Genomic DNA, 23,737 nt, shown 5'->3' on the forward strand with positions numbered 1-23,737 from the left:
TTTCCTTTATATTTCATATAGGATCCACTGTTACTTTTATCCCTTTTTCATCCCAGCACCGGTACTATATACCTGTGAATGTACAGCTATGAGAATCTTTTCTTACAGCAGATACCATCAAGTAAGTATAGGCATAAACTACCATATCTGGCCCCAGTTAACAACAGCAAGACCCCTAACACTATTCATTTTTCTAATTAGGCCTACTTTAAGTGGTCTGCAGATATGGTTCAACCTTGATGTCCTTTCCTTGCTGTGTGCATACATATATCACAGGCACTTCCTGACCTTGCCTCTCTACAGCTTTTAGATATACATGTAAGTCCGCACCTCTTCCAGAGATATAGATACATTTATACCTATTTATATACATATATTTTTTGTTCTCTTTTTAATACAATGCACATATGTGCAACCCTCTATTCCTGGAATAACTACCACAGTGCATTATGACACATGACTATCTTTCCATTCCTTTGCCAGGTCTACTGTATGCCCCCTGCAGGCATAATTTACGGCGCGGTCTGCCTGCTCCCCGGTGGGGATCTCCTTGGGTGGCTGTGTTCCCCCTCTCCCTCTCTTCCCTCCCGTCTTGGGCACTGACGCCCCAGGTATGTCCGCAGTTCCGTTTAGTGGTGTGGAGCTTAGGGTCGCATGAATGTCCAGCCACAGTTGCAGTGTGTTATTGTTTTTACTATGCAGTGTTTGGTCAAATTAATATTTCTAACATGTGTTTTTCATGTCCACCACACAGAATTTTTTATATATATCCACCTTATGAGCTCCTGTTCCCTGAAGAAGCCAATGTTTTGGCGAAACATGTAGGAAAACGAGCCCCCCCTCCTTCAACGGCCACTTGCCATCTGGCCCACTTGACCATTCTTAGGGTCACTTACAGTACATGTATCCACAAAATTTGTATAATTACTGTATGAATTGTTTATAATGTACATTGTATTTTTGATAGACTATTAATAAAATTTGTAATTTTAGTATTTTTTGTTTTATCTTTTCTTCTCTAATCTTCCTGACCCTAGCACCGCTATAATCCCTTGTCCACACACCCATTTAGCATTAACGCTGCTGTTTTCCCTCCTGCCAAGAAAGTTCTGAGATGAACCATCCACCACTGGACCTCCAGAAAACGTTCAATATTAGGGAAGTTATACCCACCCTGTTGTACTTTCTTCATAACCACCTCTCTGGCAACCTTCTCCATCTTAGAACCCCAAAAAAACATAAACAACATTCTTGTAATCTTCTGAACCCACCTCTTGTTTGGAGGAAAGATTACAGAAAAGTACATTAACAAGGGGAGAATTACCGCCTTGGTAATCAAAGTTTTGCCAGAGAGAGAAAGTTTCCTAGTTTTCCACAAACTTAGTTTTTTACAGACCTTTTCCACCCCTTTAGCCTGGTTCACCAAGTTTCTCTCGAAGTGCACTCCCAACACCTCCATCTCCTGCACACTCTTCAGCTTACACTTAGATACCTCACAAGTGCCACTTAACACACAGATACTGCTTTTTTCCCAGTTAATACGCAAACCAGAAATTGCACCAAATATACCAAGTTGCAGCTCTACTCTTGTCATATCCCTTGTCGAATTACAGAGAAAATTGACGTCATCCATATAGCAAAGGGTTTTAACCGGCTCATTCCCACCCCCTGGTACAAACATACCCTTAAAACACTTATCCTTCCACACATGTCTTAAGAGAGGTTCTATTACACAAATGAATGCGACTGGTGACAAGGGGCACCCCTGCCTCACCCCAGACATCACTCTGACCTCTTCGGACAAACCACCATTAACGAGGATCTGGCTACTAATTCCTTGGTATAGACATTCTACCACTTTCACAAACTCTTCAGGGATCCCCATCTGCCTCAATACTATGAAGAGAAACTTATGAGCCACACGGTCATAAGCCTTCTCGAGGTCAATGCTTGCCACCGCCAAAGGCAAATTGTTGCATTGAGCATAAAACACCAGGTCCCTCAAGAGGATCAGATTATCGGAAATCCTCCGCCCAGGCACAGCACAGACCTGCCACTCTCCAATAACACTTCCCACTACTCTCCTCATTCTGTCCGCTAGAACTTTAGCTACAATCTTGTAATCGCTATTGAGCAGGGATATCGGTCGCCAATTCCTGATGTCACGCTGGTCACCTTTCTTTTTATACAATAGCGTAATAATACCTTTCTTCATTGATTCTGAAATCCTCTTCTCCTTTATACAGGTCCTTATAACCTCACACACATCGTCCTTCAGAGTTGACCAAAATTCAACATAAAAATCCACCGGTAAACCATCCCCACCAGGGGTCTTGTTTTTCTTCATCTTCATCACCACATTCTCCACCTCCTCTTCCTCCACCGGGTCTAGCAACATCTCCGCATCTTCAGTCTTCAAATTCCCCCTCACCACCTCACAGTACTCCCGCATTTCTTCTTCTGTTGCACCACCTCCGCCACCATACAACTCAACGTAAAAGGACCTAATGGACTCCACCATTCTTTCCCCGCTCACCTCCTCCTCGCCATCCAAAACAGACTCGAACATCTTCCTTGGCCCAAAGGATTTCTTAAAAAAATACGCAGAGCACTGCTCATCCTCCTCCATCTCTTGCACTTTGGATCTAAAGATAATCCCCTTCCCGCGATCCTTAAGCATAGCATTCCGTGCCTCCCGTACTTCTCTCAACTCCTCCTCCACCTCCACCCCCAGTCTCTTACATCTAAATAGGAAATGCATCCTGTCCACCAACCTCCTCGCATCTTCACGCTTTCTTCCAGCCGCCTCCACACCCAATTTCTTAAAGAAAATACTTATCCTGACCTTAGCCCAATCCCACCACTCCAGAACATCCCTGAAGCTATGCTTCTTAAACTTGAGCCAATCATAAAACTCATTGAACTTAACAGCTACCCCCTCCTCCTTCAAACAAGAACAATTAAGTTTCCATGCACCCCTCCCACACATCCTAGTACCATCAAAAAGGAAGGAACAAGTAAGCAAGGCATGGTCCGAAAATGACACTAAAACAGTCTGATATCCAGTGATCTTTAAGGCAGGAGAAGCAAACATAAAATCTATCCTCGAATGCACTGACCCTTTGTCTGAAAAAAAGGTAAAGGAGATATCATTCCCCTGTACCACACAGGCAGCATCTTGAAAATGAAGATCACAAACTATTTCATTTAACACTTTAGATGTTACATCAGCACTGTTTCCCTCACTCACACCCTGCCTTTCCTCACTTCTTCTCACACAGTTAAAATCTCCAACTAACATTGTTGGGATTCTACCGGGCAACCACATTTTGAGCACTTCCAAAAATTTCACACGCTCCTTTTTTTCAGCAGGTGCATAAACATTAATAATTCTTATTTTACTCCCAGCCACCTCCAAGACAACAATCTGCATCCTCCCCGGCACCACCACCTCATGCGACACACACTGGACATACGGATTTTTCACGAGAATCCCAACCCCTTCATTTCTAAATTCACATACAGGGGACCACATAGATATACCATATTTCCATTCATCACATAAAGTCCGTTCATTACCACACTCCTGCAGACAAATTATATCAGACTGAATCCTCTCTAGATAATCAAAGACAGCCGCCCTCCTCCACCCTGAACATATACTTCTTACATTAATCGAACTCACAGTCAAAGCCATCATGAGGAAAAACCCAAAGATTTGCACATCCATTACAAAAACTATAAGTGATGCCTAGCCTCTTCCATCCCTTCCCTTGCTACATTAGCGTAGGTTAACCTCTTCCTCCCAAATGGAGAACTGGCAGACTCGGATCCCGAGCCTCCATCGGGAAAGGGTAGACCCTCCACCCCCTCCCCTGCACCTTCCTCCCGTCCCCTCTTTATAGAGGACTGAGAAGTCTCGTCCATAGCAATCATTAGCCGCTGTCCACATTCAAGACTCTCGTCACTGTCCATCTCCTCGTTCTCATCCTCTTCTTCCTCCTCTTCCTCTTCTTCTGATGACAAACCACTCATCAACTCTGATAAGCGTCCCGGACTTATAAGTACCTCACTCCTCCGTTCCTCCTCCGGTCCCCCATCCTCCTGCCTCACCGGGGCATCCTGCACCTCCTGACGATCTGGAACTGTCCCACCTTCCCCTACCACAGTACCAAGACTCCCAGGGTCCGCACTAGCTCCCGCCACCACCTCACCAGTAGCAGGGCCAGCAGCGCCTTCCCTGCTCATCGCCTTTTCCTGCTTAGTAGGTACAGCATCATTGGCCTGGTGCTCCGAGGATGCAGCAGGCCGCTCCGCATCAGCGGACCCAGCACTACCACCTTCCCTCCGAGCCTCAGCTCGCTGCCTCTGCTGCGCACGCCTGGCCTGGGTCTTATTCAGTACATCATGGAACTCCGCTTCACTCTTAGCAGCAAAATATTCTTCGCACTGCCTCGCAAGGTGACCTGGTCTTTTGCAAATATCACAGATCCGTGTATGCTTACATTCTTTCGAAGGATGGTCCTCGTTACCACAAAATCTACACTTAATTTTGCGCTCACAGTCCCCGCTTGCATGCCCGTAGACACAGCACTTCCTACAATAAACCGGCTGCCCAGGGTAAAAGAGGAACTCCCTCTCACCCCCTATGTTGAAAACAGCCGGAGGCCTTTTCACCCCACCAACACAGCCAAGATCAGTCCGAAACCTTCCATAGAACCTGTACTTTCCAGACCAAATTCCAAACTTGTTCAGTACCTTGTCACCACCCCTTAATTCTTCGCAGTAATTTTTCAAAAAGGCCCTAACCAAGTTCACATCCGAAAACGGGTTGTACATATGGACAACAATAGCCTTTTCTTCCTGCATAAAAAGTGGTATAACATCCATTTTCTGCAATAATTCATTCTCAGCACTCCTCATCTTCTCGTAGACCTCCCAGCATATCTCAACAGAAAGAAAGGTAATGTCATACAACCTTTGTTGCGGAAAATCCTGTAAGCAAACAATATCTCTTACCCTGAGGTTGAGAAATCCCATCAACACGTCCACCACGATAGTCCTCAGATTGATCTCTCCCTTAAATTCAGGTTTAATCAAAAACCGAATGGAATCCCGCATCCCACGGACCGCCATTTTTGTACCGGATGGTACCTCGCCTCTTCCTCCGACACAGGGTACCCCCGAAGGGGCCCCAACCGCTGACACCGAACCGCCTTAAGAAGGGCGATCGCTCCTCGTTGTCTGGGGACTAGGCCTCGGGCCAATAGCAGCAAGGGGGGGCCCTCCGAAAAGGGACGCTCCCCCCAAGGCCGACCTCCGGGTACCCCAGACACCTCTTGACCAAGTCACACACAGTAAAACTGCACTGGATCTTAGCCAAAAGGCCGAGAAGCAATTAGCAATAATCACTTTATCGAAAAGCCAGTGGCGTGCAAAACACACCTCAAAAACTTCCACCCGGTGCCAAAAAAAAGTGCCCACACATAGAGAGTGAAACACAAAAACGTGCAACGGGTGTACAGAGTCCTCCACTAGGGAAGGACCTTACCCTGATCCCCCGGGGCGTTAGGCTCCAGACAGGGACTGAGGTACTCAGACAAAGGGTCCATCCGGCCGAAACCAGGCGGACCCCCACAACTGGAAGGACTGCCGAAGCAGACCAACCCAAGTACAGTGGGGCTCTCCCGAAGAGAGACCCCTCAAAGGAGAGGGCGAACCAAGCCAAAAGGCCTATGTCCACCTCCTCCCAAGACTTTCAGAGTAGGCCCGAGGACCCACACCCTACTCGCCACACAGTGACAAAACGTGTATACAAAGACAACCAAAAAAAAGACAAAAAGGTGACAAACAGGGGTAAAAGAAAGAGTGGGGAAGATAGTGAGATGGGAGAGTGAAAGTGGCCATTGTGCTATACAATGGCCGGCCCTCCGGCCAGGCATAAAAATTTCCCCTGGTCCTGGCCAAAAGGCCCGGCCCAAGAGGCAGGTGCGAAAAACGTGTGTTGTGGTGAAGTGACCATGGTGCCATAAAATCAAGTGCTTTCACACCGTGACTATACGGCACCCCTGAACTGCCACTTCAGGGGCACATTCACCACTGACTTTTCGAAAAAGCCCTGACCACCCAACCCAGACCACAGGAGACCCCACCACAGACAGGAAGGATATGGAGATCAGGAAGCCGGAAAGAGCCCTTTACCATCAGGCTCTGCCGTCGCTCCCATCACTCCTCCTAATTACATTCGGGAAGTACTTGCCACTCCCTCCCCCCTTGCAAGGCAGGAGTAAGCGTTCTCTCCCAAATAACTGTCTGGAGCTAGATCCGCCCCAATCCAGGCCAGAAGGCCAGGGTCCCGACCCTCTGGTTCTCCATCCCCATCAGAAGGCTTCCCTTTCGGCTACAAACCGCTCCAGGTCACCTTCACTCCAGCAGGTTTTGCATAGCAACCGCAATCCCATCTCTATTTCGCCATAGATCAGGGACGGAAGCAAGCGCCACCTCCTGGAAACTGATAAGAATAGATACTACACTTGATCTTCGCCAAAAGGCCGAGAAGCAATTAGCAATAATCACTCTATCGAAAAGCCAGTGGCGTGCAAAACACACCTCAAAAACTTCCACCCAGTGCCAAAAAAAAGTGCCCACACATAAAGAGTGAAACACAAAAACGTGCAACGGGTGTACAGAGTCCTCCACTAGGGAAGGACCTTACCCTGATCCCCCGGGGCGTTAGGCTCCAGACAGGGACTGAGGTACTCAGACAAAGGGTCCATCCGGCCGAAACCAGGCGGACCCCCACAACTGGAAGGACTGCCGAAGCAGACCAACCCAAGTACAGTGGGGCTCTCCCGAAGAGAGACCCCTCAAAGGAGAGGGCGAACCAAGCCAAAAGGCCTATGTCCACCCCCTCCCAAGACTTTCAGAGTAGGCCCGAGGACCCACACCCTACTCGCCATACAGTGACAAAACGTGTATACAAAGACAACCAAAAAAAAAAAAGACAAAAAGGTGACAAACAGGGGTAAAAGAAAGAGTGGGGAAGATAGTGAGATGGGAGAGTGAAAGTGGCCATTGTGCTATACAATGGCCGGCCCTCCGGCCAGGCATAAAAATTTCCCCTGGTCCTGGCCAAAAGGCCCGGCCCAAGAGGCAGGTGCGAAAAACGTGTGTTGTGGTGAAGTGACCATAGTGCCATAAAATCAAGTGCTTTCACACCGTGACTATACGGCACCCCTGAACTGCCACTTCAGGGGCACATTCACCACTGGCTTTTCGAAAAAGCCCTGACCCACAGCCCAGACCACAGCAGCCCCCACCCCAGGCAGAAAGGTATGGAGTTCTGGAAGCTCGGAGAGAGCCCTTGCCATCAGGCTTCACCGTCATTCCGTCCCTCCTACCTAATTACATTTGGGAAATACTGGCCGCTCCCCCGGTGGGAGCAAGGGGAGCCAGCGTTCTCTCCCAAATAACTGTCCAGAGCTAGAGCTGCCCCAATCCAGGCCAGAAGGCCAGGATCCCGACCCTCCGCCAAGACCGAATGGTTCTCCGTCCCCATCAGAAGGCTTCCCTTTCGGCTACAAACCGCTCCGGGTTACTTTCACTCCAGCAGGTTTTGCATAGCAACCGCAATCCCATCTCTATCTCGCCATAGATCAGGGACAGAAGCAAGCACCACCTCCTGGAAACTGATAAGAACAGATACTAGATTTGATCTTAGCCAAAGGGCCGAGAAGCAATTAGCAATAATCACGCCTCAGTTGAACCTCATTGGCTATGATACCGCCACTGCGCAAAGCTAACCAAATCAGTGCCTGCCAACATCTGCCCTTCCTTGGAGGAGAAATTGACATTGAGGAGAGACACATAAGTGTCATCCAGTGGGCCGCTGAGCATTCTGGGACTTGGCATGTTAATGAGACAGGGACGATGCCTAAGTGGGCATTGTTTACCCACTGAATAGTGTTAGCATTTGAAAGAACTAAGGAGAATCTAAAGGGACAGGGCCCTAGATGTCAGATGCGTTTCTCCCACAGCAGTCCTGAAAGGCCACTAGGAGCGTATGTGTTTGAACAGCTATGCTGCTGAGAAAAGACCAAGGTGGAAGGATTTGGGGCCTTTGTTGAAAGTTCGCTAGATAACATGCCTGAACTGGAGCCCAGGTAAGCTGCCATAGACAAGGGTTGTTGGGAAACAGTTGGTCAAGCAATCACCTTCAGCCACCTTTATTTCTGGCAGATTCCAGGAGCCTAGAAGGGGGGAAGTTAGGACATTTCATCTCTCTGAGCCAGTGAGCATTCCCGGCAGATGTGCATAAAGACTGCCCTATTGGTAGCTCAAAGGCCTCATAGGTAAGTGAAAGGCACCGCCCGAACAGGGACTTGAACCCTGGACCCTCAGATTAAAAGTCTGATGCTCTACCGACTGAGCTATCCGGGCTCTCGAAGCCTCTCCATAGCGGTCCAAGCTGCTTGAATCTTGACATGTATGGTGGAAAAAGACCATTCAGCCAAGGGGACCGGGTGCCTGAAAGCACAAGTATTTGGCTTGCCCAGGCTGGCCAATCGTCCTCTCCCGTTTAATTTTCTAGGACAGGTTGAAGATAAAAGGGAGAATCTAACCTGCAACCATGCAGATAGGGTCCAGTCCGGTACAGGTGGAGAACGCCTAAAGTTTCTGCATTAGTTTTACCTACAGTTCAATGCTCTTTGACCGGAAACAAGGGCCTTGCAAAAAGACACCGCCCGAAAGGCTTCCTTAACCCTGGACCAACACGCTTCCAGTATTCTTAATCAGTGACTGGGTTACAAATAAAGACAGTTCACCTTGAGCCTCATGTTGCCAGGTCCAGCAGAAGAAACCCAGGCAAAAAAACGAGGTAGAGTCCACTCTGGATTACAGGCAAGTGAAGAACGAGCGGCGCGTGCCAATCACTGATTGTTCTACCCAGGCTGCGTGATGACACAAAAGCTCTCTATGGTGTCACCGGGCCCGTGACTCACTTTCTCAGCTCTAACACATCTCCGTCTGCATGTAAGAAGCCGTCACTTATCTGCTGTTGAAAACACATTGCTCAGTCTCCTCAGAGACTCTCAAATATTGCCAGTGCTGACTGTATTTCAAGTCATCATGGCGGGGTATTGGGAAAAGTTTTCAATTAGCAATAATCACGCCTCACTCTATCGAAAAGCCAGTGGCGTGCAAAACACACCTCAAAAACTTCCACCCGGTGCCAAAAAAAAGTGCCCACACATAGAGAGTGAAACACAAAAAAGTGCAACGGGTGTACAGAGTCCTCCACTAGGGAAGGACCTTACCCTGATCCCCCGGGGCGTTAGGCTCCAGACAGGGACTGAGGTACTCAGACAAAGGGTCCATCCGGCCGAAACCAGGCGGACCCCCACAACTGGAAGGACTGCCGAAGCAGACCAACCCAAGTACAGTGGGGCTCTCCCGAAGAGAGACCCCTCAAAGGAGAGGGCGAACCAAGCCAAAAGGCCTATGTCCACCCCCTCCCAAGACTTTCAGAGTAGGCCCGAGGACCCACACCCTACTCGCCACACAGTGACAAACGTGTATACAAAACAACCAAAAAAAGGACAAAAAGGTGACAAACAGGGGTAAAAGAAAGAGTGGGGAAGATGGTGAGATGGGAGAGTGAAAGTGGCCATTGTGCTATACAATGGCCGGCCCTCCGGCCAGGCATAAAAATTTCCCCTGGTCCTGGCCAAAAGGCCCGGCCCAAGAGGCAGGTGCGAAAAACGTGTGTTGTGATGAAGTGACCATGGTGCCATAAAATCAAGTGCTTTCACACCGTGACTATACGGCACCCCTGAACTGCCACTTCAGGGGCACATTCACCACTGGCTTTTCGAAAAAGCCCTGACCCACAGCCCAGACCACAGCAGCCCCCACCCCAGGCAGAAAGGTATGGAGTTCTGGAAGCTTGGAGAGAGCCCTTGCCATCAGGCTTCACCGTCGTTCCGTCCCTCCTACCTAATTACATTTGGGAAATACTGGCCGCTCCCCCGGTGGGAGCAAGGGGAGCCAGCGTTCTCTCCCAAATAACTGTCCAGAGCTAGAGCTGCCCCAATCCAGGCCAGAAGGCCAGGATCCCGACCCTCCGCCAAGACCGAATGGTTCTCCGTCCCCATCAGAAGGCTTCCCTTTCGGCTACAAACCGCTCCGGGTTACCTTCACTCCAGCAGGTTTTGCATAGCAACCGCAATCCCATCTCTATCTCGCCATAGATCAGGGACAGAAGCAAGCGCCACCTCCTGGAAACTGATAAGAACAGATACTAGATTTGATCTTAGCCAAAGGGCCGAGAAGCAATTAGCAATAATCACGCCTCAGTTGAACCTCATTGGCTATGATACTGCCACTGCGCAAAGCTAACCAAATCAGTGCCTGCCAACATCTGCCCTTCCTTGGAGGAGAAATTGACATTGAGGAGAGACACATAAGTGTCATCCAGTGGGCCGCTGAGCATTCTGGGACTTGGCATGTTAATGAGACAGGGACGATGCCTAAGTGGGCATTGTTTACCCACTGAATAGTGTTAGCATTTGAAAGAACTAAGGAGAATCTAAAGGGACAGGGCCCTAGATGTCAGATGCGTTTCTCCCACAGCAGTCCTGAAAGGCCACTGGGAGCGTATGTGTTTGAACAGCTATGCTGCTGAGAAAAGACCAAGGTGGAAGGATTTGGGGCCTTTGTTGAAAGTTCGCTAGATAACATGCCTGAACTGGAGCCCAGGTAAGCTGCCATAGACAAGGGTTGTTGGGAAACAGTTGGTCAAGCAATCACCTTCAGCCACCTTTATTTCTGGCAGATTCCAGGAGCCTAGAAAGGGGGAAGTTAGGACATTTCATCTCTCTGAGCCAGTGAGCATTCCCGGCAGATGTGCATAAAGACTGCCCTATTGGCAGCTCAAAGGCCTCATAGGTAAGTGAAAGGCACCGCCCGAACAGGGACTTGAACCCTGGACCCTCAGATTAAAAGTCTGATGCTCTACCGACTGAGCTATCCGGGCTCTCAAAGCTCCTCCATAGCGGTCCAAGCTGCTTGAATCTTGACATGTATGGTGGAAAAAGACCATTCAGCCAAGGGGACCGGGTGCCTGAAAGCACAAGTATTTGGCTTGCCCAGGCTGGCCAATCGTCCTCTCCCGTTTAATTTTCTAGGACAGGTTGAAGATAAAAGGGAGAATCTAACCTGCAACCATGCAGATAGGGTCCAGTCCGGTACAGGTGGAGAACGCCTAAAGTTTCTGCCTTAGTTTTACCTACAGTTCAATGCTCTTTGACCGGAAACAAGGGCCTTGCAAAAAGACACCGCCCGAAAGGCTTCCTTAACCCTGGACCAACACGCTTCCAGTATTCTTAATCAGTGACTGGGTTACAAATAAAGACAGTTCACCTTGAGCCTCATGTTGCCAGGTCCAGCAGAAGAAACCCAGGCAAAAAAACGAGGTAGAGTCCACTCTGGATTACAGGCAAGTGAAGAACGAGCGGCGCGTGCCAATCACTGATTGTTCTACCCAGGCTGCGTGATGACACAAAAGCTCTCTATGGTGTCACCGGGCCCGTGACTCACTTTCTCAACTCTAACACATCTCAGTCTGCATGTAAGAAGCCGTCACTTATCTGCTGTTGAAAACACATTGCTCAGTCTCCTCAGAGACTCTCAAAAATTGCCAGTGCTGACTGTATTTCAAGTCATCGTGGCGGGGTATTGGGAAAAGTTTTCAATTAGCAATAATCACTCTCTATCGAAAAGCCAGTGGCGTGCAAAACACACCTCAAAAACTTCCACCCGGTTCCAAAAAAAAGTGCCCACACATAGAGAGTGAAACACAAAAACGTGCAACGGGTGTACAGAGTCCTCCACTAGGGAAGGACCTTACCCTGATCCCCCGGGGCGTTAGGCTCCAGACAGGGACTGAGGTACTCAGACAAAGGGTCCATCCGGCCGAAACCAGGCGGACCCCCACAACTGGAAGGACTGCCGAAGCAGACCAACCCAAGTACAGTGGGGCTCTCCCGAAGAGAGACCCCTCAAAGGAGAGGGCGAACCAAGCCAAAAGGCCTATGTCCACCCCCTCCCAAGACTTTCAGAGTAGGCCCGAGGACCCACACCCTACTCGCCACACAGTGACAAAACGTGTATACAAAGACAACCAAAAAAAAAGACAAAAAGGTGACAAACAGGGGTAAAAGAAAGAGTGGGGAAGATAGTGAGATGGGAGAGTGAAAGTGGCCATTGTGCTATACAATGGCCGGCCCTCCGGCCAGGCATAAAAATTTCCCCTGGTCCTGGCCAAAAGGCCCGGCCCAAGAGGCAGGTGCGAAAAACGTGTGTTGTGGTGAAGTGACCATGGTGCCATAAAATCAAGTGCTTTCACACCGTGACCATACGGCACCCCTGAACTGCCACTTCAGGGGCACATTCACCACTGGCTTTTCGAAAAAGCCCTGACCACCCAGCCCAGACCACAGCAGACCCCACCACAGACAGGAAGGATATGGAGATCAGGAAGCCGGAAAGAGCCCTTTACCATCAGGCTCTGCCGTCGCTCCCATCACTCCTCCTAATTACATTCGGGAAGTACTTGCCACTCCCTCCCCCCCTTGCAAGGCAGGAGTAAGCGTTCTCTCCCAAATAACTGTCTGGAGCTAGATCCGCCCCAATCCAGGCCAGAAGGCCAGGGTCCCGACCCTCTGGTTCAGACCCCGTGGTTCTCCATCCCCATCAGAAGGCTTCCCTTTCGGCTACAAACCGCTCCAGGTCACCTTCACTCCAGCAGGTTTTGCATAGCAACCGCAATCCCATCTCTATTTCGCCATAGATCAGGGACGGAAGCAAGCGCCACCTCCTGGAAACTGATAAGAATAGATACTACACTTGATCTTCACCAAAAGGCCGAGAAGCAATTAACAATATTGAAAAATGTATACTTTATTTTGCAAGAAAATATACAAAAAAACAAATACTTAAACAGGGTACATCCAATCTGTACTGCGACGCAGCGCATAAATACACTACATTACAATACATCACCAAGCATACAAATAAATTACATTCATCCTGCGGTATGATGCCTAATGTGTTGTGCAGAGTAGTAATACCCCGAAACATCACATCATGCATGACGCCGCATTACCCTGAAAGCAGTACTAAAAAAAAAACATTTCACAAAAAGTCCAGTCATACAGTCAAATAACATTCAAATGGGCAACGGGTGTGATGGGGAGGGTGGAGAAGGTGGGGCAGGGGAGGGAGTAAAGAGTTCACAGGCCCGAAGCTTTATTTGAACTGCCCAAGGATACACGGGGGAGAGGGGGGGGGATGGGGAAATCTTCAGACCTCCTCTTCCTCCTTGAAGTCCATCAGGTGATAGTCTCTGAGCAGACTGTGAACCAGTCTGCGACAGTCCTCGATGGACATCCTCTCCCGCTGGTGGATGAGGCGCTTTCTGGCGCACCATAAAGCGTCCTTAAAGCAACACAGCACCCGCCAGGCACCGTCAATGTCCTCCTGTGAATGAGTTCCACAGAAGAGTCCGTTCAACACACCAAAGTGTGTGATTGCAGTCTGTGGTACAAAGTCTTTGAGTTCAGGTTCCAGGGCCCTCAACAGGTCCTGTGCAAAGGGGCACTCCCAGAAAACATGCAGAGCAGTTTCCTCCTGGATGATGCAAAAGGGGCAGTGCCTGTATCTACACAGGTTTCTGGCATGCATGAATGTCCTGAGTGGCAGCCCCCCTTGGATTGCCATCCATGCCAGATCTTTGTGCCTGTTGGTGAGTCTCTTTGAAGAAACATTTCTCCAGACCACTTTACAAGTGGCTGAAGGGAGGCCTGGAACAGTCTCAACAATGTCCGATGCTCTGATCAACTTGTGGATAGTTTTTGGCTTCCACAAGTCGGGCTTCACTCCATGTAGCCCCAGCTCCTTGATAAACTTGAAGGTGTCCAAGTAGTACCAAGGCGTGTCCCAGTTGTAGGGGATGGAGCTGTCCCATTTGTCCCATCCAAGGGTCCTCCAAAGAGGCAGGAGGAAAAAACGGGACATAGAGTTACCACCAGAGTCCACAGTTCTGTCCACCAATGTCCTGCGGATGCAGTTACAAGCAAAGCACACCCTCAATAGTGTAGCGATGTCGGGCACGCCCTTACCGCCCTTGAGGGGTTCCTTGAACATAACCGCCCGCTTCACTCTGTCCATTTTGGAGCTCCAGATGAAGTGAAACACCGCCCTGGTGATGGCCTTACAGGTGTTGACCCGAGGGGGCCAGGCCTGGGCGAGGTACTGCAACACAGGGAGGATCTCGCTGCGGAGTACCAGTGTTTTGCCTTCGATGGTGAGTTCTCTGAGGCTCCAAAGTCCAAACTTCTGTCGCATCTTTGACAGTCTTTCCTCCCAGGACTTCAGGGCTGCGCCCTCAGCTCCAAACCAGACCCCAAGGATTTTGATGAAGTCCGTCTTGACGCTGAAAGGAATTGGTGCAGAAGAAGGCAGGAACCACTTTCCGAAGAGCATGACTTCCGACTTCCCGCAGTTGACCTTTGCCCCTGAAGCTTGGCCGAAGTCCTCACAGGTCTGGGCGAGTGTGTCGATGGAGCGCCGATCAGCACAGAACACTGTCACGTCGTCCATGTAGAGTGAGCACTTGACCTCCCGTCTGTCCGGTCCTGGTGCGGTGATCCCTCTGATCTCTGGGTTCCGTCTGATGCTTCGGGCGAAGAGCTCTATACAACAAACAAAAAGCAGAGGTGAGAGAGGGCAGCCTTGTCTGACCCCAGACAGGATTGGAAAGGGGTCAGTTTTCCAGCCATTTACCAGCACCAAACTAGAAATGTCAGTGTACATTACATTCACATACGAACAAAACATTTCCCCAAGACCAAACCTGCGCAGAGCTCTGCACATAAACTCGTGGGAGACACGGTCAAAGGCCTTCTCCTGGTCAAGACTGACCAGGGCCGCGTGCACACGGCGGCCATGAATGTACTGGACCGTGTCCCGGACAAGCGCAAGGCTGTCCGCAATCCTGCGACCAGGAATGCCGCAAGTCTGATCCGGGTGGATGATCTGTCCGATGACAGACTTCAGCCTGTTGGCCAGGACCTTGGCGAGGATTTTGTAGTCCACGTTCAGCAGAGAGATCGGACGCCAATTTTTAAGATCCGATCTCTCCCCCTTCCGCTTATACAAAATCGTGATCATCCCCTCCCTCAGTGACTGAGGCATTCTGCCCTCTACCACCATCTCCTCGTACAGCTCGAGCAGGTCCGGGCCCACGAGATCCCACAGTGCTACATAGAGTTCAACTGGGAGACCATCGCAGCCCGGGGTCTTGCCTCGCCTAAAGGATTTAGCGGCAGAGTGCAGCTCCTCCAGCACCAAGGGGGCGTTGACGGTTGATGAACCTGCAGGATCAATTTGGTTAGAGATACCTGACAGGAACCTGTCGGCCGCCTGTGTGTCCGTTTCTTTCGGGGAGTAGAGGTTGGTGTAGTAGTCGCTGACCACTTTCATCACAGCCTTCTTCCCCTTCTGGAGTGTTCCGGTCTCGTCGCGCAACTCTGACAAGGGTGTGTGTCCTGAGTGGAGTTTCCTGAAAAAGAAAGAATTACACTTCTCACCTTTCTCAAGATTCTCCACCTTGGCACGGAAGACAATGTGCCTGGATTCTTCCTCGAAGTGTCCTTTTAGGCTCCTCTTGGTGTCCTCCAGGTCCTGCCTAACGTCCCAGCCACAGTGCTGAAGGTCCTGCAGGGACTGCAACTGACGCTGCAGTCTCCTGAGTTCCCTCCTCCTGGCACACACACGCTGGCGTCCCCTTGCCTGAAAGAAGCTACGCAGCTTAACCTTCACAAACTCCCACCAGTCACTTACCCTTCCGAAGAATCTCTTTTCCTCCGTCCAGGTGGCATAGGCATCTCGGAGTTCCCCCATCAATTCCTCGTTTTCCAGCAGGGTGCTATTCAGCTTCCAGGAACCCGGTCCGCGGGCAAAGCCCTCGCCCAGGTCACCCCGAAAGTGAATAGCCCTGTGGTCAGAGAAAAAGCAGGGGACCATGGAGAACTCACGATGCTTGACTGTTCTTGAAGTGAGCACGAAGTCAATCCTGGAACGCACAGATCCATCGGGTCGGCACCACGAATAGTTCACGGTCCCTTTCCCTATGGATCCCACGGCGTCCTGCAAGGAGGCCTCCGAGATCATCTCCTTGAGCAGCCTAGAAGTAGCATCAAGTTTTGCGTATATGCTGGAGCTGCGCCCATCCTCCTCGATCGGACAGTTAAAATCACCGCCGATCACTACTGTTCTGGTGGTGACGAGTTGGGTCCGCAGGGTCTGGAAGAGTTCCAGCCGCGCATTCTTGTCTGGGGGGGCGTACACGTTGATGAGCCTAACTGGCTCTTCCACCCACGAGCCGTCTATGACCAAAAGACGGCCACAGACTAGCTCATGGATAGAGTCAACCGTGAAACGCCCACCCCTGACCAGAATGGCTACGCCTGCAGACTTGCAATCGCCACCCCCGGACCAGTAGGAGGGACCAAGGGTCCACTGGGAGGACAGATGAGTGTACCTCCTCAGGGGAGGAAGGGCGCACTCCTGAAGCATGTAGACATCACTCTGCTGACTTGAAAGAAAGGTCAGGACCGCTTGCCTTCTAGATGTATCCTTGATACTCCTCACATTAATGGAAAAGATTGAGATCTCAGCCATAATGAAAAAGGGTATGAGGGTCTAGTTAACAAGGGTCTGAACTTACCTCCCCGGAGGGGGGGTGGCTCTTCCGTTGCGTCTTCTGCCTGTCCTGTGTCCTGGGCCAGGCCCAGCTCCTCAAGGACAGACTCCATCATCTGCTGGCTGATGTGGACGTTGGGGGGGAGGTCATGCTCAGGGTCGACCACGATCTCCTCCCCTTCCTCCTCCTCTCCTGCAGACTCTAGGTCCTCCACTACTTGCTTGGGTCCCTCGCTGTCGCGTTGGACCCCGTTGGGCCGTTTGGTGGAGGTGGCGGGTTCCTCAGCTGTTGGGCTCTCTGGCTTACGTTTCCGGCTTCCTCTTGGGCCACTGGTGGGGGTGGAGGGGGGTGGGAGGGTGGGGAAGTCCTCCAGGGAGGACAGGTTGGGGGGGGAAGGGGTGGGGAGGGGCTCCTCCGGCACAGAGGGGGTGGGTGTGGGTGTGCTGGAGGTAGGGGCAGGGGCAGGAGGGGCAGGGGCAGGTGGGGCGGGAGTGGACTTACCTTTGGCCTTTCGAGGTTCTTTTGGTTTTTCTGGCAGCTTTCTCCCGGATGGCTTACCCTGGCTTACTGCTCCAGCGTAGGTCCGGGTTCTCTGGGGGCAGTGTCTGAAGACATGTTCTGCCAGTCCGCAAAGGTTGCAGGCTTTGGACCTCGGACAGTCCTTGGTCTCGTGGCCTGTCACCCTACAGAACTTGCAAGCAAGTTCTGTACAATCCTTCCCTATGTGTCCCGGCTGCCCACACTTGTTACAGTTGTAGGGTATGCCGGGGTAGAAGAGGATTCCTGCGGAGGATCCCAGGGAGAAGAAAGGCTGCAGGTGCTGGATGTCCCCCGAAGGGTCTTTCCTCAGTTTGCAGAGCACAGACCACTTACCTATCCAGAAGCCGTTTGCATCGAAGATTTGGATCGGGTCCTTCACCACGGTGCAGAACCTCTGGAGGTAGGTGGCTATGTCCTTTCCACTGGTATGGGGGTTCCTCATGGCCACTGTCACCCGCTTTTCGTCCCGTGTTATGGGGCAGTTCGCAGTGAACTTCCGGAAAGGGGATTCAGGGCCACTGGTCTTCACCATTTCCCAGTATCTTCTGCAGACCTGGAACGACACAAAAGTTATAAAGAATATACCTCTTGTGAAGGCCTGCACAGAAAGCGTCTCCGCTTTGCTGAACCCCTGTTCCAGGATCATCTTCTTTCCAAAGATCTCCGGGGTCATGTCGGGGACTCTTCCGTCCACCTCCTTCAGCTGCAGCACGACCGTCTGCTTCATCCATGGCTCCAAAGCTGGGAGCCCGTCTGCAGGCTGGTCTGGCTTGGTTGGTCCCGGTCGGCTGGTGCCGTCCGGGGTAGGGGCGGGGGTTGAGGCAGCGGCATTCCCGGGCTTGGAGGAAGTGGCTGGAACGGGGTTCTTCTTCTCTTTTCCGGTCTTCTTTTCGCTCTTCCCCATCGTCAAGGATTTGGATGTCGCTTCAGATGTTTCTTAGGCGGCTTCCTTCTGGTTCCTTGACGTCTTCGCTCTTTTTCGTAGCCTTTAAAAAGGCTCTAGCATCTACTGCCCGGAGGTAGTAATGCGGAGTGGGGGAGGAGGGAAGACCGCAATCTCGTTCCCTGTGGGGGCTAAGCCTCTAACCCAATAGCAGCAAGTAGGTGAAGCTGAATTTAATCAACGATCCTACCAGGCCGAGCAGAGGGTACCCCACAAGGACCAATTAGCTTGGATAGATACAAGTGGTTCTCAACGTCCTAGCTGTGAAGCAGAGACACCCCTAAGGGCTAAAGTCGATACTACACTTGATCTTAGCCAAAAGGCCGAGAAGCAATTAACAATAATCACTCTATCGAAAAGCCAGTGGCGTGCAAAACACACCTCAAAAACTTCCACCCGGTGCCAAAAAAAAGTGCCCACACATAGAGAGTGAAACACAAAAACGTGCAACGGGTGTACAGAGTCCTCCACTAGGGAAGGACCTTACCCTGATCCCCCGGGGCGTTAGGCTCCAGACAGGGACTGAGGTACTCAGACAAAGGGTCCATCCGGCCGAAACCAGGCGGACCCCCACAACTGGAAGGACTGCCGAAGCAGACCAACCCAAGTACACTGGGGCTCTCCCGAAGAGAGACCCCTCAAAGGAGAGGGCGAACCAAGCCAAAAGGCCTATGTCCACCCCCTCCCAAGACTTTCAGAGTAGGCCCGAGGACCCACACCCTACTCGCCACACAGTGACAAAACGTGTATACAAAGACAACCAAAAAAAAGACAAAAAGGTGACAAACAGGGGTAAAAGAAAGAGTGGGGAAGATAGTGAGATGGGAGAGTGAAAGTGGCCATTGTGCTATACAATGGCCGGCCCTCCGGCCAGGCATAAAAATTTCCCCTGGTCCTGGCCAAAAGGCCCGGCCCAAGAGGCAGGTGCGAAAAACGTGTGTTATGGTGAAGTGACCATGGTGCCATAAAATCAAGTGCTTTCACACCGTGACCATACGGCACCCCTGAACTGCCACTTCAGGGGCACATTAACCACTGGCTTTTCGAAAAAGCCCTGACCACCCAGCCCAGACCACAGCAGACCCCACCACAGACAGGAAGGATATGGAAATCAGGAAGCCGGAAAGAGCCCTTTACCATCAGGCTCTGCCGTCGCTCCCATCACTCCTCCTAATTACATTCGGGAAGTACTTGCCACTCCCTCCCCCCTTGCAAGGCAGGAGTAAGCGTTCTCTCCCAAATAACTGTCTGGAGCTAGATCCGCCCCAATCCAGGCCAGAAGGCCAGGGTCCCGACCCTCTGGTTCAGACCCCGTGGTTCTCCATCCCCATCAGAAGGCTTCCCTTTCGGCTACAAACCGCTCCAGGTCACCTTCACTCCAGCAGGTTTTGCATAGCAACCGCAATCCCATCTCTATTTCGCCATAGATCAGGGACGGAAGCAAGCGCCACCTCCTGGAAACTGATAAGAATAGATACTACACTTGATCTTCGCCAAAAGGCCGAGAAGCAATTAGCAATAATCACTCTATCGAAAAGCCAGTGGCGTGCAAAACACACCTCAAAAACTTCCACCCGGTGCCAAAAAAAAGTGCCCACACATAGAGAGTGAAACACAAAAACGTGCAACGGGTGTACAGAGTCCTCCACTAGGGAAGGACCTTACCCTGATCCCCCGGGGCGTTAGGCTCCAGACAGGGACTGAGGTACTCAGACAAAGGGTCCATCCGGCCGAAACCAGGCGGACCCCCACAACTGGAAGGACTGCCGAAGCAGACCAACCCAAGTACAGTGGGGCTCTCCCGAAGAGAGACCCCTCAAAGGAGAGGGCGAACCAAGCCAAAAGGCCTATGTCCACCCCCTCCCAAGACTTTCAGAGTAGGCCCGAGGACCCACACCCTACTCGCCACACAGTGACAAAACGTGTATACAAAGACAACCAAAAAAAAGACAAAAAGGTGACAAACAGGGGTAAAAGAAAGAGTGGGGAAGATAGTGAGATGGGAGAGTAAAAGTGGCCATTGTGCTATACAATGGCCGGCCCTCCGGCCAGGCATAAAAATTTCCCCTGGTCCTGGCCAAAAGGCCCGGACCAAGAGGCAGGTGCGAAAAACGTGTGTTGTGGTGAAAGTGACCATGGTGCCATAAAATCAAATGCTTTCACACCGTGACTATACGGCACCCCTGAACTGCCACTTCAGGGGCACATTCACCACTGGCTTTTCGAAAAAGCCCTGACCACCCAGCCCAGACCACAGCAGACCCCACCACAGACAGGAAGGATATATAGATCAGGAAGCCGGAAAGAGCCCTTTACCATCAGGCTCTGCCGTCGCTCCCATCACTCCTCCTAATTACATTCGGGAAGTACTTGCCACTCCCTCCCCCCCTTGCAAGGCAGGAGTAAGCGTTCTCTCCCAAATAACTGTCTGGAGCTAGATCCACCCCAATCCAGGCCAGAAGGCCAGGGTCCCGACCCTCTGGTTCAGACCCCGTGGTTCTCCATCCCCATCAGAAGGCTTCCCTTTCGGCTACAAACCGCTCCAGGTCACCTTCACTCCAGCAGGTTTTGCATAGCAACCGCAATCCCATCTCTATTTCGCCATAGATCAGGGACGGAAGCAAGCGCCACCTCCTGGAAACTGATAAGAATAGATACTACACTTGATCTTCGCCAAAAGGCCGAGAAGCAATTAGCAATAATCACTCTATCGAAAAGCCAGTGGCGTGCAACACACCTCAAAAACTTCCACCCGGTGCCAAAAAAAAGTGCCCACACATAGAGAGTGAAACACAAAAACGTGCAACGGGTGTACAGAGTCCTCCACTAGGGAAGGACCTTACCCTGATCCCCCGGGGCGTTAGGCTCCGGACAGGGACTGAGGTACTCAGACAAAGGGTCCATCTGGCCGAAACCAGGCGGACCCCCACAACTGGAAGGACTGCCGAAGCAGACCAACCCAAGTACAGTGGGGCTCTCCCGAAGAGAGACCCCTCAAAGGAGAGGGCGAACCAAGCCAAAAGGCCTATGTCCACCCCCTCCCAAGACTTTCAGAGTAGGCCCGAGGACCCACACCCTACTCGCCACACAGTGACAAAACGTGTATACAAAGACAACCAAAAAAAAGACAAAAAGGTGACAAACAGGGGTAAAAGAAAGAGTGGGGAAGATAGTGAGATGGGAGAGTGAAAGTTGCCATTGTGCTAAACAATGGCCGGCCCTCCGGCCAGGCATAAAAATTTCCCCTGGTCCTGGCCAAAAGGCCCGGCCCAAGAGGCAGGTGCGAAAAACGTGTGTTGTGGTGAAGTGACCATGGTGCCATAAAATCAAGTGCTTTCACACCGTGACTATACGGCACCCCTGAACTGCCACTTCAGGGGCACATTCACCACTGGCTTTTCGAAAAAGCCCTGACCACCCAGCCCAGACCACAACAGACCCCACCACAGACAGGAAGGATATGGAGATCAGGAAGCCGGAAAGAGCCCTTTACCATCAGGCTCTGCCGTCACTCCCATCACTCCTCCTAATTACATTCGGGAAGTACTTGCCACTCCCTCCCCCCCTTGCAAGGCAGGAGTAAGCGTTCTCTCCCAAATAACTGTCTGGAGCTAGATCCGCCCCAATCCAGGCCAGAAGGCCAGGGTCCCGACCCTCTGGTTCAGACCCCGTGGTTCTCCATCCCCATCAGAAGGCTTCCCTTTCGGCTACAAACCGCTCCAGGTCACCTTCACTCCAGCAGGTTTTGCATAGCAACCGCAATCCCATCTCTATTTCGCCACAGATCAGGGACGGAAGCAAGCGCCACCTCCTGGAAACTAATAAGAATAGATACTACACTTGATCTTCGCCAAAAGGCCGAGAAGCAATTAGCAATAATCACTCTATCGAAAAGCCAGTGGCGTGCAAAACACGCCTCAAAAACTTCCACCCGGTGCCAAAAAAAAGTGCCCACACATAGAGAGTGAAACACAAAAACGTGCAACGGGTGTACAGAGTCCTCCACTAGGGAAGGACCTTACCCTGATCCCCCGGGGCGTTAGGCTCCGGACAGGGACTGAGGTACTCAGACAAAGGGTCCATCTGGCCGAAACCAGGCGGACCCCCACAACTGGAAGGACTGCCGAAGCAGACCAACCCAAGTACAGTGGGGCTCTCCCGAAGAGAGACCCCTCAAAGGAGAGGGCGAACCAAGCCAAAAGGCCTATGTCCACCCCCTCCCAAGACTTTCAGAGTAGGCCCGAGGACCCACACCCTACTCGCCACACAGTGACAAACGTGTATACAAAACAACCAAAAAAAGGACAAAAAGGTGACAAACAGGGGTAAAAGAAAGAGTGGGGAAGATAGTGAGATGGGAGAGTGAAAGTGGCCATTGTGCTATACAATGGCCGGCCCTCCGGCCAGGCATAAAAATTTCCCCTGGTCCTGGCCAAAAGGCCCGGCCCAAGAGGCAGGTGCGAAAAACGTGTGTTGTGGTGAAGTGACCATGGTGCCATAAAATCAAGTGCTTTCACACCGTGACTATACGGCACCCCTGAACTGCCACTTCAGGGGCACATTCATCACTGGCTTTTCGAAAAAGCCCTGACCCACAGCCCAGACCACAGCAGCCCCCACCCCAGGCAGAAAGGTATGGAGTTCTGGAAGCTTGGAGAGAGCCCTTGCCATCAGGCTTCACCGTCGTTCCATCCCTCCTACCTAATTACATTTGGGAAATACTGGCCGCTCCCCCGGTGGGAGCAAGGGGAGCCAGCGTTCTCTCCCAAATAACTGTCCAGAGCTAGAGCTGCCCCAATCCAGGCCAGAAGGCCAGGATCCCGACCCTCCGCCAAGACCGAATGGTTCTCCGTCCCCATCAGAAGGCTTCCCTTTCGGCTACAAACCGATCCGGGTTACCTTCACTCCAGCAGGTTTTGCATAGCAACCGCAATCCCATCTCTATCTCGCCATAGATCAGGGACAGAAGCAAGCGCCACCTCCTGGAAACTGATAAGAACAGATACTAGATTTGATCTTAGCCAAAGGGCCGAGAAGCAATTAGCAATAATCACGCCTCAGTTGAACCTCATTGGCTATGACACTGCCACTGCGCAAAGCTAACCAAATCAGTGCCTGCCAACACCTACCCTTACTTGGAGGAGAAATTGACATTGAGGAGAGACACATAAGTGTCATCCAGTGGGCCGCTGAGCATTCTGGGACTTGGCATGTTAATGAGACAGGGACGATGCCTAAGTGGGCATTGTTTACCCACTGAATAGTGTTAGCATTTGAAAGAACTAAGGAGAATCTAAAGGGACAGGGCCCTAGATGTCAGATGCATTTCTCCCACAGCAGTCCTGAAAGGCCACTGGGAGCGTATGTGTTTGAGCGTATGTGTTTTAACAGACCAAGGTGGAAGGATTTGGGGCCTTTGTTGAAAGTTCGCTAGATAATATGCCTGAACTGGAGCCCAGGTAAGCTGCCATAGACAAGGGTTGTTGGGA

At 51.3% G+C, this 23,737-nt stretch overlaps 1 protein-coding gene, 3 non-coding genes and 9 pseudogenes across 4 annotated transcripts; all 13 read right to left on the reverse strand.

Annotated features, from left to right (window-relative positions):
* Nucleotides 1–6,430: 6,430 nt before the first annotated feature.
* On the reverse strand, nt 6,431–6,563 carry LOC141135924 (U2 spliceosomal RNA; annotated as a pseudogene).
* A 1,172-nt stretch (nt 6,564–7,735) lies between these two features.
* On the reverse strand, nt 7,736–7,800 carry LOC141135473 (U4 spliceosomal RNA; annotated as a pseudogene).
* A 566-nt stretch (nt 7,801–8,366) lies between these two features.
* TRNAK-UUU (transfer RNA lysine (anticodon UUU)) lies at nt 8,367–8,439 on the reverse strand. The gene has a single exon. It is a non-coding gene; the product is annotated as a tRNA-Lys (tRNA).
* Nucleotides 8,440–9,077: 638 nt separating this feature from the next.
* On the reverse strand, nt 9,078–9,220 carry LOC141135297 (U4 spliceosomal RNA). The gene has a single exon (XR_012243568.1). It is a non-coding gene; the product is annotated as a U4 spliceosomal RNA (small nuclear RNA).
* A 1,111-nt stretch (nt 9,221–10,331) lies between these two features.
* On the reverse strand, nt 10,332–10,396 carry LOC141135459 (U4 spliceosomal RNA; annotated as a pseudogene).
* A 566-nt stretch (nt 10,397–10,962) lies between these two features.
* TRNAK-UUU (transfer RNA lysine (anticodon UUU)) lies at nt 10,963–11,035 on the reverse strand. Its single transcript has one exon. It is a non-coding gene; the product is annotated as a tRNA-Lys (tRNA).
* Nucleotides 11,036–11,673: 638 nt separating this feature from the next.
* LOC141135690 (U4 spliceosomal RNA) lies at nt 11,674–11,797 on the reverse strand (annotated as a pseudogene).
* Nucleotides 11,798–13,362: 1,565 nt separating this feature from the next.
* On the reverse strand, nt 13,363–15,710 carry LOC141134046 (uncharacterized). Its single transcript, XM_073623634.1, has 2 exons — nt 15,462–15,710; nt 13,363–14,753 (listed from the first exon to the last, which is right to left on the reverse strand). Exons 1-2 carry the CDS (start codon nt 15,541–15,543, stop codon nt 13,363–13,365), a joined length of 1,473 nt encoding a protein of 490 aa, XP_073479735.1. The 5' UTR covers nt 15,544–15,710.
* Nucleotides 15,711–18,414: 2,704 nt separating this feature from the next.
* On the reverse strand, nt 18,415–18,583 carry LOC141135981 (U2 spliceosomal RNA; annotated as a pseudogene).
* Nucleotides 18,584–19,628: 1,045 nt separating this feature from the next.
* On the reverse strand, nt 19,629–19,761 carry LOC141135926 (U2 spliceosomal RNA; annotated as a pseudogene).
* A 1,047-nt stretch (nt 19,762–20,808) lies between these two features.
* Nucleotides 20,809–20,941, reverse strand: LOC141135927 (U2 spliceosomal RNA; annotated as a pseudogene).
* Nucleotides 20,942–21,985: 1,044 nt separating this feature from the next.
* On the reverse strand, nt 21,986–22,118 carry LOC141135989 (U2 spliceosomal RNA; annotated as a pseudogene).
* A 1,166-nt stretch (nt 22,119–23,284) lies between these two features.
* Nucleotides 23,285–23,349, reverse strand: LOC141135491 (U4 spliceosomal RNA; annotated as a pseudogene).
* Nucleotides 23,350–23,737: the final 388 nt, after the last annotated feature.

The sequence above is a fragment of the Aquarana catesbeiana genome, linkage group LG03 (genome assembly GCF_042186555.1).
Source record: "Aquarana catesbeiana isolate 2022-GZ linkage group LG03, ASM4218655v1, whole genome shotgun sequence".
Lineage (NCBI taxonomy): Eukaryota > Metazoa > Chordata > Amphibia > Anura > Ranidae > Aquarana > Aquarana catesbeiana.

Excerpts from the sequence above, each read along its gene's own strand:
- LOC141134046 (XM_073623634.1), bottom strand. The coding sequence starts at position 15,543 with ATGAAAGTGGTCAGCGACTACTACACCAACCTCTACTCCCCGAAAGAA. Across the intron at positions 14,754-15,461 it reads GGCCGACAGGTTCCTGTCAG|AGCTCTTCGCCCGAAGCATC; the intron begins GTATCTCTAACC and ends TTTGTTGTATAG.